At 36.1% G+C, this 16,707-nt stretch overlaps 1 protein-coding gene across 1 annotated transcript in view; it reads right to left on the bottom strand.

The window, feature by feature from the left end:
* TBX19 (T-box transcription factor 19) overlaps positions 1-12,338 on the bottom strand; it is a 34,381-nt gene extending 22,043 nt beyond the window's left edge. Inside the window, exon 1 of the mRNA XM_001371851.1 lies at positions 12,142-12,338. Within this exon, the coding sequence (XP_001371888.1) occupies positions 12,142-12,338 (197 nt within the window). The remainder of the gene's footprint in view (positions 1-12,141) is intronic.
* Between the last annotated feature and the right edge of the window lie 4,369 nt (positions 12,339-16,707).

The following is a 16,707-nucleotide window of genomic DNA, read 5'->3' as shown; positions in this document are numbered from 1 at the left end:
GAAGGAACTTTATGGGTTTGTGGGATCACAGACTTTGAGTTGGAAGGGACCTAGGAGGAAATGTAATCCAGTGATATCAAACTTGAATAGAAATAGGGACCAAAAACCAAACATAAGGATCCAAGGATCCCCATATTAATTTAGTTTTAAAATACTATTATCTATGTTTATTGTTATTTTAGTTCATTAACTATTTCCCAACGACATTTTAATCAGGTTCTGTCCATACTTGGAAAAGTTGTGGCAAGTTTGACACTTCTACTTCAATCCAACCCACTCCCAAGAGTTGTTGTTCATTCAAGTCTGATTCTTTTTAACTCCATTTGGGGTTTTTTAGACAAAGCTACTGGAATAGTTTGCCATTTCCTTCTCCAACTCTTTTTACAGATGAGGAACTGAGGCAAGCAAAATTAAGTGACTTGCCCAGGATAACACATGCAGGAACTGTCTGAGGCCTGATTTGAACTCAGGAAGATTGAGTCTCCCCGATTCTAAGCCCAGTGCCTTATTTATTGTGCCACCTATATGGGGAAATGAAAGGGTTAGGAACCTCCTCATAGTCAAGAACTAGTTAAGGGCTAAACTGGTACTAGAACCCAGAACTATGACTTGTTAACCAATGGTCATTCCCATATCTGGCTGTCTCAAGTCAAGAGTTAAAGCACGATAATACATTCTGGTTTCAGGTCTTTTGGAGTGGACCTACAAGATTTTTGTTTTTAAAACCATGAAATCAAGCTAAAAAATGTTTTTTTCTTTTAAAGTACTAATATTGATTTTAAAATTAAAAACAGGCTTCTTGTTATATTATTTTACTTTTATTAAAATTATAATTTACGGCAGCTCTTTTTGAAGTAGCAAAGAGCTAGAAATAGAGGAGTTATCCATCAATTGGGTAATGGCTGAATAAATTGTGGTATATGATAATTATGGAATACTATTGTGTTATAAGAAATGACATGCAGGATGATTACAGAAAAATATGGGAAGATTTATGTGAACTGATACAAAGTTAAGTAAGCAGAATCAGAATATTGTACACAATGACAGTAATATTTCTTGATGAACAACTGTGAATAGCCTAGTTATTCTCAGCAATACAATAACCAAGACAATCCCAGAGACTCATGATGAAAAATGCCATCTGCCATCTGAGAAAGAATTGGTATCTGAATGCAAACTGAAACATACTATATTTCATTTTCTTTATTATCCTTTTTTTCTATTTGACAACTCTTCCAGAAAATTACTAATATGGGAAATGTTTTACATGATTACACATATAAAATCCATATCAGATTATTTGCTGTCTCAGTGATGGGGGAGAGTAGCGAAGGAGGATAGAAGAAGGAAAACAATTTGTCGCTCAAAAAATTTTAAGTGAATGTTTTAAAATTTGTTTTACATGTTATAGGGGAAATTAAATATTATTTTAGAATATTAAATTATTATATTATATATTATATAGAAATTAAATATTATTTTAGAACTGAATGCCAGCCTAACAAAAGAAGAGGAAAAGCCCAAGAAAGAATCTCATCTGGAGCCTGAGATCCATTTTGAACTTGAAAGGAAAAGTCTGATATCAGATAACTACAGGGAAGATTTAACATGAGAACCTCAGAGTTTCCTCTCCTAGTCCCACTTCCCATTATGGTCATAAAAACAACCTCATGTTGAGAAAGCTTGTCTCTACGGAAACATAAATAAATCAACCTGGATGGATTCACATGGGCAGGATTCACACGTTTGCAGAATGGGCAACACTACCCATGATACACTTGGAGGAGCCCCAGGAAAGGCATATTGACCTCAAGATGTCCCAAACTCCATGGTCAAGCAGGGTTATTAATGCTATTATATCTTTCAAAGAATCTTGAATGATTGTAATGGATTCAGAGGAGTTACCTTTTGGAAGAGTCTTTTTTTTTTCTCCACCAAATCAAACACCCTGTTTTTATTATTAATGATCAACAAACAATAGGCACACTGGAATCCTGTATTCTCCAGATCTTTCAATAAATTGTGTAAAGGTAAAGCTGTAATCTACTGTAAAATACCACTTTCAAAATCCTTTCTAATATGCCTTTAGCATTTGAATGGGATAATCTGAGCAATAACCATACTTCATCTGCCTCTTTTATCCTGAGTCAATTACCAGGCTAATCTCTTTTGAAAGGTTATGGGCTTTGGGTATTATAGAGCTTAATTTAATTATTTAAAAAATCTATTATGAGAATGAGAAAATGTATGTACAAATATAAGAGGGCATGTGTAATTTTTTGGAATATACATGTGTATATGTATGAATATATGTATATTTATTTATTTATGGAACCAAGGCAAGCAAGGTTAAGTGACTTGCCCAAGATCCCATAGCTAATAAGTATCTGAGCCTACATTTGAACTCATGAAGAGGACTTCTCATGACTTCAGGACCTGCACTGTATTACCAGCTGTCCCATATGTATGTATATATAATATTACATATTATTATGACATTCATGACCTCTATTATATGACATTGTTATATATAATATATAATATAATACATATACAAGATCATGTAGGATGATTAAGAATGATAAGGGGCGGCTAAGTGATTCAATGGATAAAGAGCCAAACCTGGAGTTGGGAGAACCTGGACTCAAATCTGACTTCAGACACTTCTGAGCTCTGTGACCCTGGGCAAGTCACTTGACTCCATTTGTCTAGACCTTATCACTCTTTTGCCTTGGAACTGACATTTGTATCAATTCTAAGACAGAAGATAAGGTATTAGGTGAAGTTGGAGAGATAGAGGATCAGAATGTGTGTGACTCTTCTATCTCCAACTAGACAGAAAGTTGCTTGAAAGAAACTACTTCTGAAATTACTTCTCTTGTAATAAGCACTTAACAAATGTTTGTTGATTTGACTTACAACCAAATGATAGCATCATGAATGTAGAGCTATGAGGGACCTCAGAGAAAGCTGAGGAAAGATCACACCTCATCTATTTTATCCCTTTCATTTTTCAGCTAAAGAAACGGAGGCTCAGGGAAGTTAAGTTACTTGCCCAAGATAATAAGTATTAAAGGTGGGATTTGAACCAGATCCTCTGAATCCAGAGTCATCACTGTTTCCATTTTACCCCACTGTCTCCCATAGACTTTAACATACAATTTTTGTAGCCAGGACAACATCAACTCTGCCCAGGCAAGTAGCATAAAATGTACTACAAATAATATGCTTAAATTAAGACAACATGATGCTGCTATATGGGAGACTTGTGAGAAGTAAGTTCAATTCAAGTCAGGATGGAAGCCATTGTGAGAGGAAGCAAGACACCTAATATCTTCCTGGTCTAAATAATTCATCATAATTACGTGCTGAAGTCTCTTATTTCTATATTGCTGAAGGTTTTCAAGTGCTGTGAGCACCCTCAAAATTTGGCACCCTTGGCAAAGCCTTAGTCACCCCATGTTAGTCAAATTTTTTTCCCAGAATTCCCCAGGATTCCTAATATGGTACTGCTGAACACTGTTCTAGCTGCCTAATAAAGACTGAATGAATGAACAAAAATAAAATATGACAAATTGAAAACAACCAGGCATAATACATAATGTCATCTCTGAGCTTCCAACTACTCTATTTAAATGAGAAGAGGAAAGAACAAATAACAGAACTTGATCACTTCTGTATGTGCTCTGTTTCTCTTTACCCAGCACAATCAGACTGATGCCAGAGAAAGTCAGTCTGGGAGAAATAGAAATCAAAGAGAAAAAAAATCTCTCCCATGACCAGCGATATTGAAATGCTTCCCTTCCTCACATTAACCTCATCTATCTAGTTGTAGCAGGAGGGTAAGAGGACAAAGATGGGGAAACATAACTTAGGACCAATATCTCCCTCCTTGGTGGTAAAGGAAAGAAAACCTCTTTTCAAATCGAAAGTTATCTTTCTCCTTGGTGGGCTCTCTATAGACTTTATCATAAAACTCGTCATAAAATCTGGGGGTTCATAGGAGCAGGTGAAAAATAGAGCAAATGTCAATGTTTCTATTTCACACAAAGGGGACATAAATTAATAATTAAATCCTATATTCAAATTTTCTCCAGGCACTATTATATTTGGTCAAAGAACTGACGTGGCCCAAGTCTGCTACTTTTTTAAAGTGTTTATTAGAGGGAGAAACTAGGTGGCTCAGTGAATAGAGAGACAGGCCTGGACATGGTAGGTCCTGGGTTCAAATGTGACCTCAGAAATTTCCTAGGTAGGTGACCCTGGGCAAGTCACTTAACCCTAGTCCTTACCATTCTTCTGCCTTAGATCCAAAACACAGTATTGATTCTAAGATGGAAGGAAAAAAGGTTTTTTTAATGTTTATTAAAAACTTAATAGCCATCAATATTAATAAAAATTCAAATAATCATACATAAAAAGGAATAAAGCATTACATAAAAACAAGATAGAACCAAATAAATGAACAAACAAAAAGAAAAAAAAACTTTTGATATATGTCCCTTTGCAGATCCCTCTTAAATTATCCTGTATATTTCTTGTTTGTACACAATTGGTAAACTGTTGTCTCTCCTATTAGATTATAAGCTTCTTGAGGGCAGGGTTCAATTTTTATCTTTCTTTGTACCCTCTCTGTATCCCCTGTACTTAGCATAGGGCATAGTACAAAATGGTAGAAGAGTTAGCACCTTAATTATATCCACTTCTTCCCCAAGACCTTCTTCCTTTAGGTACCTGAAAAGAGCCTAGAATAGCATGACCTCTCTCTCTCTACTGGAAGCCAGAAGGTCAATGTCTTTCTTCTCTCAAGCTCTCACCAACTCCACCTCTCTCCCAGGTACAGAGTAATCAGTGGATCCTCTCCGGTAAGGAGAGTCCAGTGCAATTGGCTCTTTGAATGGAGTTACATACACACACACACACACACACACACACACACACACACACACACACATATACTTACATATACATATATTTATACAGGAATACACACATATAGAGTTGTGTTAAGTGAATTGATGTCTTTTTTCTGATTGCACTTTCACTGATCACTCTATATGGTCTTCTCAGGTTTCCTCTATATGCCATATTTGTGCAACATTCTAATATTTCATGCCATCTAATATACCATATTTTATTCAGTCTGGTTCCTGATGCTGGATAATGAATTGCTTCTATCTCAGCTTATACAGAGAGCTTCAGCTCTCTGACTATTCCAAAGAATGCTTGTGTAAATTGTAGGGGTTCATGTGCTGGCCTGGTGTCTTTAAGGTACCAACTCTTGGGTTTGGCATGAAACAAAGCTCCTAAAATGTTTGAGGTTATTGAACTTCACCTTCTCTGACATCACTTCTGAGAATTCACCTCAATACCCTGGCTTACCTCCAATTCAAGTACTAAAATCTAGCTCTGCCTCCTCAAGGAGGTTTGTAGCTCAAAGAGGATGCTGCCTTGTTTACACTTGTGATGGGTCGATTGGGAAGCTGCCATGACCCTTGATTTTCTCTTTACTGGCAGGCATACGATGGATAATAAAGCTTCCCTGAGGTTCCAGTGAAGGAAGATCAAGGAAGATGGAGATATTACCAGATGCTAACAGAGTCAAGTATTTGAAATGCACATCTCCAAATAGTGTCTATTTTCCTTTGGTATTAGGATCATTCCAGACTGTCTTCATATAACAATGAAGGTGGTTCATAGCACAGGAAAGCAGAATATTTATGGGAAGGTGGAATCAAGTTTACATTATGAATATTTTTGCCTAGCTCTCCCAGCATACCTCCTCTATAACCTAAAATATCTGCTAAACAGAATTCTGATTAGAAAAGGCAAGATAAAGTCACAGTGAGTCATTTTTTTCAGTCCTTGGTAGCTTAGAAAAATAGAAAGGTCTACAGACACTACGGTGGGACTGACTAGAAACTCAGAGCAGGGGCAAAGATAGCAGAACAATAATACTTTTGCACCCAGGAATGGAAAGGGAAGTAAGATAAGGTAGGAGGGAAGGAAGCACTTGGGCAGAAAAAGATCCTAGAAATAGGAATGGTGCCATCTTGGATCTCTGTCACCTATTACTCAGGTCTGCATCACAGATCCAGGACATAGCCATGACTGGGCACAAATGAATTCTAGAAACTTAGCTGTTTGACAGAGTACAGAAAGAGAGTGATAACTTAGTTCTCACCTTTAGTTCAACAAATAAACTTACAATGGAAAAAACGAGGGCATGGAAGCATTGAAAACATTCAGACCCCCCGGCTGAACTATGAAAACATCAGATGTTTAGGTCAAACATCCCCCAGACACATACAGGAAATGAGCAGAGCCCACATGGGGAAAAAAAACCATAAGGTCCAAAGTCAAGAAATAGGTTGGAAGAAAGAACAAGCAAAAGCAGTTTCTGATCACATAGAGCAACTATAGTAGTAACAGAAAAAGCTCAAGAGAAAGCACAGAATCTGTTTGATAAACCCAAAGATTCCAGTTTGGGGGATAAGAACTCACTATTTGACAAAAACTGCTGGGAAACTGGAAAACAATTTGGCAGAAACTAGATATAGAGCAGTATATTATACCTCATACCAACATAAGTGTCAAGATGAGTATATTATTTAGACATAAAGTGTGATATTGTAAATAAATTAGGGAAACATAGAATACTTTCCCTGTAGGATCTATGAATAAGGTAAGAATGTATGACCAAACAAGGGTTAAGACAACATTACAAGATATAAATAAATAATTTTAATTATATTAAATTTAAAAGGTCTTGTATAAACAAAACCAATTTAACCAAAATTAGAAGAGAAAAAATAAACTGGGGGAAAAATTTATAATAAATTTCTGATAAAAGTCTCATTTTTCAAATACATACAGAACTAAGCCAAATCTATAAGAACATAAGTCATTCCCCAGTTGACAAATGGTAAAATAATATGAACAAGCAGTTTTCAGATGAAGAAATCAAAACTATCAAAAATCATATCAAAAAATATTCTAAATAACTCTTGATTAGAAAAAATGTAAATTAAAACAACTCAGAGGTACCACCTCATACCAATCAGATTGGTCAATATGACAATAAAGGAAAGTGATAATATTGGATGTGGTAAAATTAGGATGCTAATGAATTGTGAACTGATCTAGCTATTCTGGAGAGCAATTTAAAACTATGTCCTAAGTGCTATAAAACTATGCATATCCTTTGATCCTATAATACAGCTACTAGGTCTATTCTAAAGAGATCAAAAAAGGAGAAAAGATATCCTTTCACAAAAAAATATTTATAGCAGCTCTTTTTGTGGTGACAAAGAATTGGAAATTGAGGGGGTGTCCATCAATTGGAGAATGACTGAATGGTTTATGGTGGTGATGGAATATTATTATGCTATAAGAAATGATAAGCAGGATGGTTTAAGAAAAAGCTAGAAAGCTCTACATGGAATGATGCAGAGTGAAATGAGCAGAACCAAGAGAACATTGTACATAGTAACAACAATATTGTATGATGATCAACAGTGAAAGACTTTGCAACTCTCAGAAATATAGTGGTCCAGGACAATTCTGAAGGGCAAGACAATTCTTATGACAAAGAATGCTATCCTCCTCCAGAGAAACAACACTACAAGATGGGTGTTATTATCATACTCATTTTACAGTTGAGAAAACTGAGGATGAAAAAAGATAAGTGAACTACACAGGGTCACACAACTAGTATGGTTGTGGTTGCAAAGACTTGGAAACTGAGAGGATACCCACTAATTGGAGAACGATTGAATAAGTCATTATGTATGAATGTGATGGAATACTATTGGACTCTAGGAAATTATGATTGGTGAAAAAACTGGAAATACTTGTATTAACTGAGGCAAGGTAAAATAAGCAGAACCAAGAGAGCAATGTCTACAATAACAGCAATACTGTAAATATAATCAACTCTGAAAGAATTAGTAACTCTGTTTAACACAATAATCAACCACGGTTCTAAAGGACTCATGACGAAACATGCTATCCACATCCAGAAAGCAAACTAATAGACTTAGAGGGGGACTAAAGCATATTTCCTTCTATTTCATTTTTTCTTGATTTTTTTTTAATAAGACTAGTGCTGAAATTTGTTTTGCAAGTATATACATATTTATAATAGGCTTGGGGGTTGCATTATCAATAGGTAGGGAATATGAGAGAGGAAAACATTAAAATAGACAACGAAATTAAATTATATTTTAAAATTTAAATTAAAAAATATTAATGGTGAACTTTAGACTAGGTATTAAGGTCTAACTTCTGATTAGATGTGGTTGTCACAACCTAACACCACTAGGTGGCGAGGTGGAGAAAGCGGTGGAGCTGAAATTGGGAAGATTAAACTCAAATCCATCCTTAGATGTTTAGCATCTATGACCTGGGAAAATCACTTAGCCTCTATCTACTTTTGATTCCTCATCTGTAAAATGGGGACAATAATAGCATCTACATTCCAGGTTTATTATGGGGATAAAATGAGATAGTTTTTAAAAAAATATTTGCAAGCCTTAAAACACTATTAATTCTAATTATTATAAATAACACATATATTACACAAATATATTTAGGTACAGAAAAATGTATTTATTTTATATCATATTTATATTAAGATATAATAAGTACATTACATAACATATAATTGCATAATGTGTATATATATTATATAATTATATATGTAGACATATATAATTACTATGTGATTGTAGAATTATGAATTTATATAAATCTTATAATTTTAATATATAATATGTAAATAAATTTATTTATAAATATTATAATATAAACATTATTGTTAAATGTTAAACCTTTTTATTCATTCTAGGCTGAAAGGTATGAACTATCAGTTCTTTCCTTCCATGAATAAGAGGTAGTGGAAGAGCTACATAAATATTTGAAATTGGAAGACTAGGATTTGAAATCTTGGCTCCTCTGTGGGCCCTTGGTCATCACTTAATCTCTCTGAATCTCAGCTTCATTATATGGAAAACTGGACATATTATAATTTATAATGAGAGTAAAATACGAATCTTTGTAAAGTATTTTGCCAATCTTAAAGTAAAACATAAAAGCCAATACTATGTATTGGCTCCAAGGCAAAAGAGCGGTAAGGGCTAGGCAATGGGGGTCAGGTGACTTGCCCAGGGTCACACATCTGGGAAGTGTCTGAGACCAGATTTGAACCTAGGACCTCCCATCTCTAGGCCTGGCTCTCAATCCACTGAGCCACCCAGCTGCCCCCATCATTATTTTTTGAACAACAACCTCTTGGTGATGTTAATGTAGACCAAAAGATATATTTATCGTATTTGCCATGTTCTATACAAAATTACTTCATGGGGGTTGGCAGCTAGACCAGGGGATTAAGAACTTCCCAAGTGAGGAAATTCATGCCAACAAAGCAGAATTTCATCCACTCTACAACTTTCAGTTTCAGAGTGTTGTCTGGAGCACTAAGAGTTTAGGTGGCTTGCCCTGGGTCGCAAATCATCCTGTTATCAAGGGCAAGACTTGAACTAGGTCTTCATAACCCCAAGGCTTCCTCTCTATCTTCTATTCCATACTGATTTTCTATCTAAAAATTAGTTAGTGTTGTCTTTATTTACTATGCAGCTCCTCTGATAGCCAGATGGACATTGTATCTAATGTTGTTGTTGAGTCCTTTCAATTAGGTCTGACTCTTCTTGACTCCATTTGGAGTTTTCTTGGCAGAAATGATGGAGTGGCCATTTCCCTCTCCAGTTCATTTGACAGATGAGGAAACTGAGGCAAACCGGGTTAAGAGACCTTGCCCAGGGTCACTACAATTAAGGTCTGAGGCCAAATTTGGACTCAGGTCTTCCTGATTCCAGACCTGGCACTGTATTCACTGAACCAGCTAGCTGCCCCAAGGATTATAGATAGCCCTTGGAAAAGAAAGGAAAGATGCTGGAGTCTCTACAGGTAGAAATAAGTTCTGAAAGGGCATCAATGCCATCACGTTGTGATTAAATTGAACTAGCGCAATGGCAATCAAATTCTGAAAGTGACCATAGGAATCACCTTCAAATACAAAGAAAAGTTATAAAGGGGAGCTTAGAGCTCATCTAGTCTAATTTCATCATTTTACAGAGAAGGAAATTGAGGCCCAGCTGACCTGCTCAGGATCACGTAGCTAGTGTCAGCTGTATCTACTGCACCACCTAGCTGCCCATTGTACATAACAGCTAGCATCTATACAGTGTTTCAAGGTTTGCCAAACGTTTTACATGTCATTTCATTTGAGTCTCACAATGCTATAATTTATAGATAAGGAAAATGAGGTTAAGAAGAATTAAGTGATTTGCACAGGGTCACACAGCTAGTAAAGGTCTAAGGCAGGATTTGAACTTGGATCTTCCTGACCCTAGTGCATTTATTACTGAATATATAGACTAATAGATAGATGCAGAAAGGCAGAGGGATAGTAATATAGATAGAAGCAAAATAATATAACCAGAAATGTGAGAAAGAGACAGTGAGTAGAACCAAGTAGAAATTAGGCATGGTTCAATGAAAGGAATTAAAACAGAGGCTTCTATTTCTTTCCAACAAGGGAAAACAAAAAGTTACATTTATTATCTGATTTGATCCTCACAATCCTATATTTTACAGATCAGGAAATTGAGGCTGAGAGATAGCAAATTATTTACCCATGGGGTCATACAGCTAGTAAATGTCTGAGGTAGTGATTACAGTGTATAAACACAGATCAACAAAGAAAAGGAAAAGAAGCTATTAAAATAAACAACTTCAAATGTTTAAAATAATCCAAAAATAATTAGGTTTAGGAAAAGAGTAAAAAAAGTTTCTAGCCAGGTGCAGAAAGAAAAATGTAAAATTAAGCACTTGACTGTTATTCCTTCTGCTCTGATTATGTTACTCCCATCTGCAAAGGTGGTTCATTCCTTTCCCTTAGAAAGTATCCTCATGTCATCAATAATATTTGAGTTCCAAAATTCCACTAGGGCACAGGGAAGAAACCATTTTATTAATATATGCATACATGTGCTGACATAGATAAACACACATGCACATGCATACACACATAATAAAAAGCAAAAGCCCCAAATATAGGCAGATCCATTGGGTATTTATTTGACTTTAGTCTTTCTTTGTTAGCTGACACTACCTCTCTCCAAGGTCCTGATTCCAAGAACTGCCAAAACCATCATATGTACAGATGTTAATGTCTGAGGCTCTTGTGCCAATAGATACATCCATGAGACAGCAGTTAAAAAATGAATAACAATTTTGCTATTTGAACCAGACCATAATTATTTGTCTTTATAATGCTTTCATGCCCACTAGGTGAAAGCTTTTTATTCTCATTGGAAAACCCCTGTGAGAACCGGTTTTGATAAAATCCAAGAATCAGTGGATTCTTCTTGGAGCATGCCAAAAGGATCCGTTTCAGTTTTATTACCTGATACAATTTGGTATTTTAGAGTTTAACCAAATATCACAAGAACTATGTCCTCTCTAAGGGCATATACCCTCCAGAGTAACTCCAGTGAACACTTACCTCAAATGCACAGGAGAAGCAGGTACAGGGATAATTCTTCTCATCCTTTGCCTTGAATTCTCAGGAAATCAGACAATTCTGACAAGCTTTTCCTTGCTCAGGTGAGGAGAACATTTCAGGTTCAAAACCAAGTTAACTTTCAACTTCCTCTGGGTCAAACTCTCTCATCCAGAACATTAGAGTCTGCTCAGAGTATATTGAAAATGGATATTTTGTCTCTTAAGACTTCCAGCACTTTGCCCAGGGCTAGCAGTGAATATTTTTTTAAACATGGACAATCCTGTCCATTCTCTCCAAACCTACCCAACACAGCTCAAACAGGTGACTACCAACTCAGACCACTGTCTTTTCAACCCTCCCAGGCTTCTGCAATACTGTCTGAGAAATTAATTATGTTAGCCTGGGGTTGGAAGGGGAACAGAGTGAAGGGGGACACTTTGATACAGTTCTCACGACTGTGTTTAATCAGCTCACACACCGTTCCTATTTGAAAGGTTGCATGCATCCTGTTCAATATTCAAGATATATTTTAATGCCCAGCCCAGCTTAGACAAGGCAGAGGATCAACTCACCTGCCATTCTTCGTCACGATCATTTCATTAGTGACTTCCTTGAATCTCTGCCAGAGGGCTGCATCTTCCAGGATTATCTGAAGCTGCTTCTCTGTAGGGTCCCCTTTCTCCCTCCCTGCCTGGAGCTCACTTTCCACCACATTGAGCAGGCGGGAAACTGTGCAGTCACTGACATTCTTACAATCCTGGTCGCTCATGGTGTCTTTGCTCCTCACCAACTTCTTTGGGCAGCCTAACACCTCTACTCCTTCCTCAATTTCTCCTACCAATCAAACCCAAGCTGAACCCACTGGCCAGATAGTCAGGTTGTGCCCTTTGCTCAGTCCTGATCTTCTTGTCTGATGCCCCTTGAAGTCCACAGGATATACCACTAGCATGTTAAGGGTTGGGGTGTTGTGTTTTTTTTTTTAACTCTCTTAATTACTCATTGGATCAGGTGGGAGAGAGCCTGAGTTTCCCATTGGCTGCCACAGATAAGAGTAGACATTTAAGAAGAGTACTCCATTCAAATTATCAGGCTTTTATCTTCTTGTACCTGAAGAGGGCTAATCGGTGTGTTTGAGGACCATTTTTCCATTAATGAAAATTGTTCCTAGCCCAGATTAAAACAATACAGGAAAATCATGTTTGTGTAAGCCTACTGGCATGTGGCACCTATGTGTAATAAAGTTTTAAAAAGTCAGGTCCTTGAAGGAATTGATGCCAAAATGATCTTCCTAAACTATAGAATTGACCATGTTACTCTCCTACGTTAAAATCCTCTCTGACTCCAAATTGGCTCTAATATAAAATACAAACTTCTTAGCCTGGCATTTAAAAACCGTCACTTCTGTTTTATTTTGTTTTGTTTTTTTGTACTTATGTACTCCATGTGTACTCCAAACTGGTTCATTTGCTACTCCCCATATTTCACATTCCATCTCCTACCTCTATGCATGTTGCATCCCATATCTGCAGACCCTACCACTCTTCTAAAGTTCAAGTCTTAGCTGCCTTCAAGGCTCAATGCTGTTGCCATCTCCATTTGCAAGTCTTTCCAGATCTCTAGAGTTATTACTACTTTTTCCTTCCTAAAACCATGCCTTTTTATGTATCCAGTGACGTGTTCTATCAATAGAATATAAACTCTTTTAAGCCAAGGACCATTTAAAATTTTTGTTTTTGTATCCCTAGAACCTAAAATAATACCTCATATGTAGTAGGTCCTTAATTAATATTTCTTTTTTAAATTAATTTGTTTGTTACATTAAAATTCCCTGGTATCGCCCTTCCTCTCATACTTGCATTAGAGAAGATATCAAGAAAAATATATAAATGATATGTTGCCTATTTCTACTTATCAGTAACATGAGTTATTCTTTTTTTAAACCCTTACCTTCTTCTTAGAATCAATAACTGCTAACCCAATCAAAAAGAGCTAGGAAATAATTCCATTCTTCTGAAAATTATCTGTATGAAATAACAATTACCAAATTTACCTAAGAGTTTCACATTGGAAGAGGAAAAAGACAGTGTCTTCCATTGAGGACAAAATCCCCCAAGTACCCTGACTCCAAAGAGTCCCAGTTTATTTATTCAGTTCTGGGACATGGTGCTAGCATCCTTCAACACAGGTCTTAGATGTCTGACTCAAATATGTCATTGACTCTACTCCTTGAAGATTGTCTTCAACACTTGACTTAAGGTCAAATTGTGCTCTTCTTGAGCAATGACATCTTCTCAAATGAAGGAACCAAAACTCAGGATGCCATTGTGAGAAAATGAATCCCTATTAAGGTTAAGATCTTGCTGTCTGACCTCAAGAAGACTCACAACTTATGAACACCTATATAGTTCATAAAAATAGCTTCTGACTAAACTTCTAGGATTTTACCAATGATCAAAAAAATCCCTATTCAAGTTTCAATCAAAGACAAACCTTCCCAGATCATTAGAACCAAACCTAGGATATTCATGTACCACTAGTTCAGTCATTATCCAGGAAATGGGCATCTACTTTGTTTCTAGTTCTTTACTACTATAAAGAGTGCTGCTGTAAATATTTTGGTGTTTATGAATTTCTCTTTTTATCATTGACTTCCTCAAAGTAAAAGGCTAGCCGTAGGAATTCAGTGTCAAAAGATATAGAGGATACCTGGGATTTACCAAGCAATTTGATTAATATTTTAATGATTACCCCCAGATACTTCCTAGCTATGTGACCCTGGACAAGTCATTGACCCCCATGGCCTAGACCTTACCACTCTGCTGCCTTGGAACCAATACACAGTATTGATTCTAAGATGGGAGGTAAGGGTTTTACATATATATATATATATATATGTATATATATATATAATTATATATATAAATAATTAATAATAACTTACTTTTTAGCATTTTAATTGATTTTTACTGGAACAAAATGAGACCTCATAGGTCATTTATCAGTTAAGAAGAGGAAATTTACCTGATCATAACATGAAAAAGATTTCCAACTAGGTTAAACACTGAGGATACCCAGAGTTGATTCAGCTCAGCTCAGCTAAGATTCTTTACATCAGCTGCACACAATGATCAAGAATTACAGTGGACCAAAAGTTCTTCCTGCCTATTTTGTATTTAGGCTACCACCAAATGAGGTTAGTAACCTGAGCCTTTAGTTCCTTGGGTCAATCAAGTCAATCAAGTCTCAACTATGCCTTCAAGTATGGTTATATGTGTGTGTGTGTGTGTGTGTGTGTGTGTGTGTGTGTGTGTGTAACCCTTGCCTTTGGTCTTAGAAGCAGTATTGTGTTCCAATTCAATATCTTTCTTTGAGTTTTTAAATTTTTTAATTTTATTATCATGGAAAACACATTTCCATATTGGTCATTATTGTAAGAGCACATTCATATAAAATCAAAACCCGAAAATAAAACCATAAATACACTGATGTGAAGGATAGTATGCTTCCAATTCAGTACCTTTTAAGAAAAAAACTAACCTTAGATGAGAGAGAGAACTAAAATACTGTTCCCACCACCATTCCAGAAAACCATCCTTTATAACAAAGAATAAAAGAAAAAGAAAAAAAGTTCAACAAAATTAACAAATACATCAGCCAAGTCCCACATCATAAGTAACATTCTATACCCAGTCCTTTGCCTTTGCAAAGAAGAGAAAGAAGGTGTTTACTTATATCTCTTCTTTGGGACCAGTCTTGGTTTTATAATTTCATAGCATTCTTTTTTATTTTGTTATGATTATTCTTTCCATTAACTCCATAATAATCATAATGAATATTGTTTTCTTGGTTCTTCTAATTTTACCTTTAAGCAATTCCTATAAATGTTCCAATGCTTCTCTGTATCTACCTATTCATTACATCTTATAGTAATAATATTCCATGACATTTATCTACCAAGGCCTGTTTATTTATTCTCTAAGCAATTAACATTTACTTGGTTCCTATTCTTTACTACCACAAAGAGGGCTATTGTAAATATTTTGGTGTATAGGGGTCTTTATTTTCATCATTGGCTTTCTTGGGGCATGAGTCTAGCAGTAAGAACTAATGGTCAAAGGGTATGGACAATAACTGGAATTTACAAAGCAATCTATGCACATAATTTCATTTAAATGTAACAGTCTTATGAGGAAAACACTGCAGACTGCAGATATGAAAAACTGAGCCTAGAAGAAGTCAACTTCTCATGGTCACCCAGCTAGTAAAATAGCCAAGTCAAAATTTATACACAATCCTTCCTTGGTCCAAAGCCAACACTATCTGCCATGCCTGCTATGCTGCCTTATACAGAAGATTACACCTTGTAAGACTGAGGCATCAGATAATGGAAAACAAGTCAGTCTCTAATGACTAATAATGAATTATTTTTCCTTTTGATTCTTTAAGGTCAGTCATGTCCATCATCCAGTAACTCAATCACTGTTCCCTCTGCTTGCTTTTGACTAATCTTTTCAAATAGTGTCCATGGAGGACTGAATTCTATCCAGTACCATCACAAAGCACCATGGGTACAGGTATAGCACAAATATATTCTAAAAAGTTGCATATTATTTGAAATCTGGTCAATGGGATTACTTAGAATGTATTATAGGAATGTGCCATCATAATTTCCCATCCAATTGATAAGAAGGAAGGAAGGAAGGAAAGAAGGAAGGAAGGAAGGAAGGAAGGAAGGAAGGAAGGAAGGAAGGAAGGAAGGAAGGAAGGAAGGAAGGAAGGAAGGAAGGAAGGAAGGAAGGAAGGAAGGAAGGAAGGAAGGAAGGAAGGAAGGAAGGAAGGAAGGAAGGAAGGAAGGAAGGAAGAGATTTGGAAATGTTGTCTTAAAACACTGGGTTGGATCTCCTATCAGATTTCTACTCATTCTCACTCTCTCACTCTCTCATTCTCTCTCCTTTTAAAGGTTTCTCTCCTCCTAATGCATTGTTATCTTGCAATAACTTGTACCCCAACATTTGCAATCTAGGAAGTCTTTCCCACCCACTGGTGTGGGAATGTGTGGTCTCCATTTAGATCCTGTTGGCAAAAGGGACATTTATGTCTTGGTTTAATGCTTCTTTGACCTCCATTGGCAGAGTGTC

The sequence above is a fragment of the Monodelphis domestica genome, chromosome 2, assembly GCF_027887165.1.
Source record: "Monodelphis domestica isolate mMonDom1 chromosome 2, mMonDom1.pri, whole genome shotgun sequence".
Taxonomy (NCBI): domain Eukaryota; kingdom Metazoa; phylum Chordata; class Mammalia; order Didelphimorphia; family Didelphidae; genus Monodelphis; species Monodelphis domestica.
The sequence above is the reverse complement of the archived record's forward strand: the minus strand, read 5'-3'. Positions and strand labels throughout refer to the sequence as shown.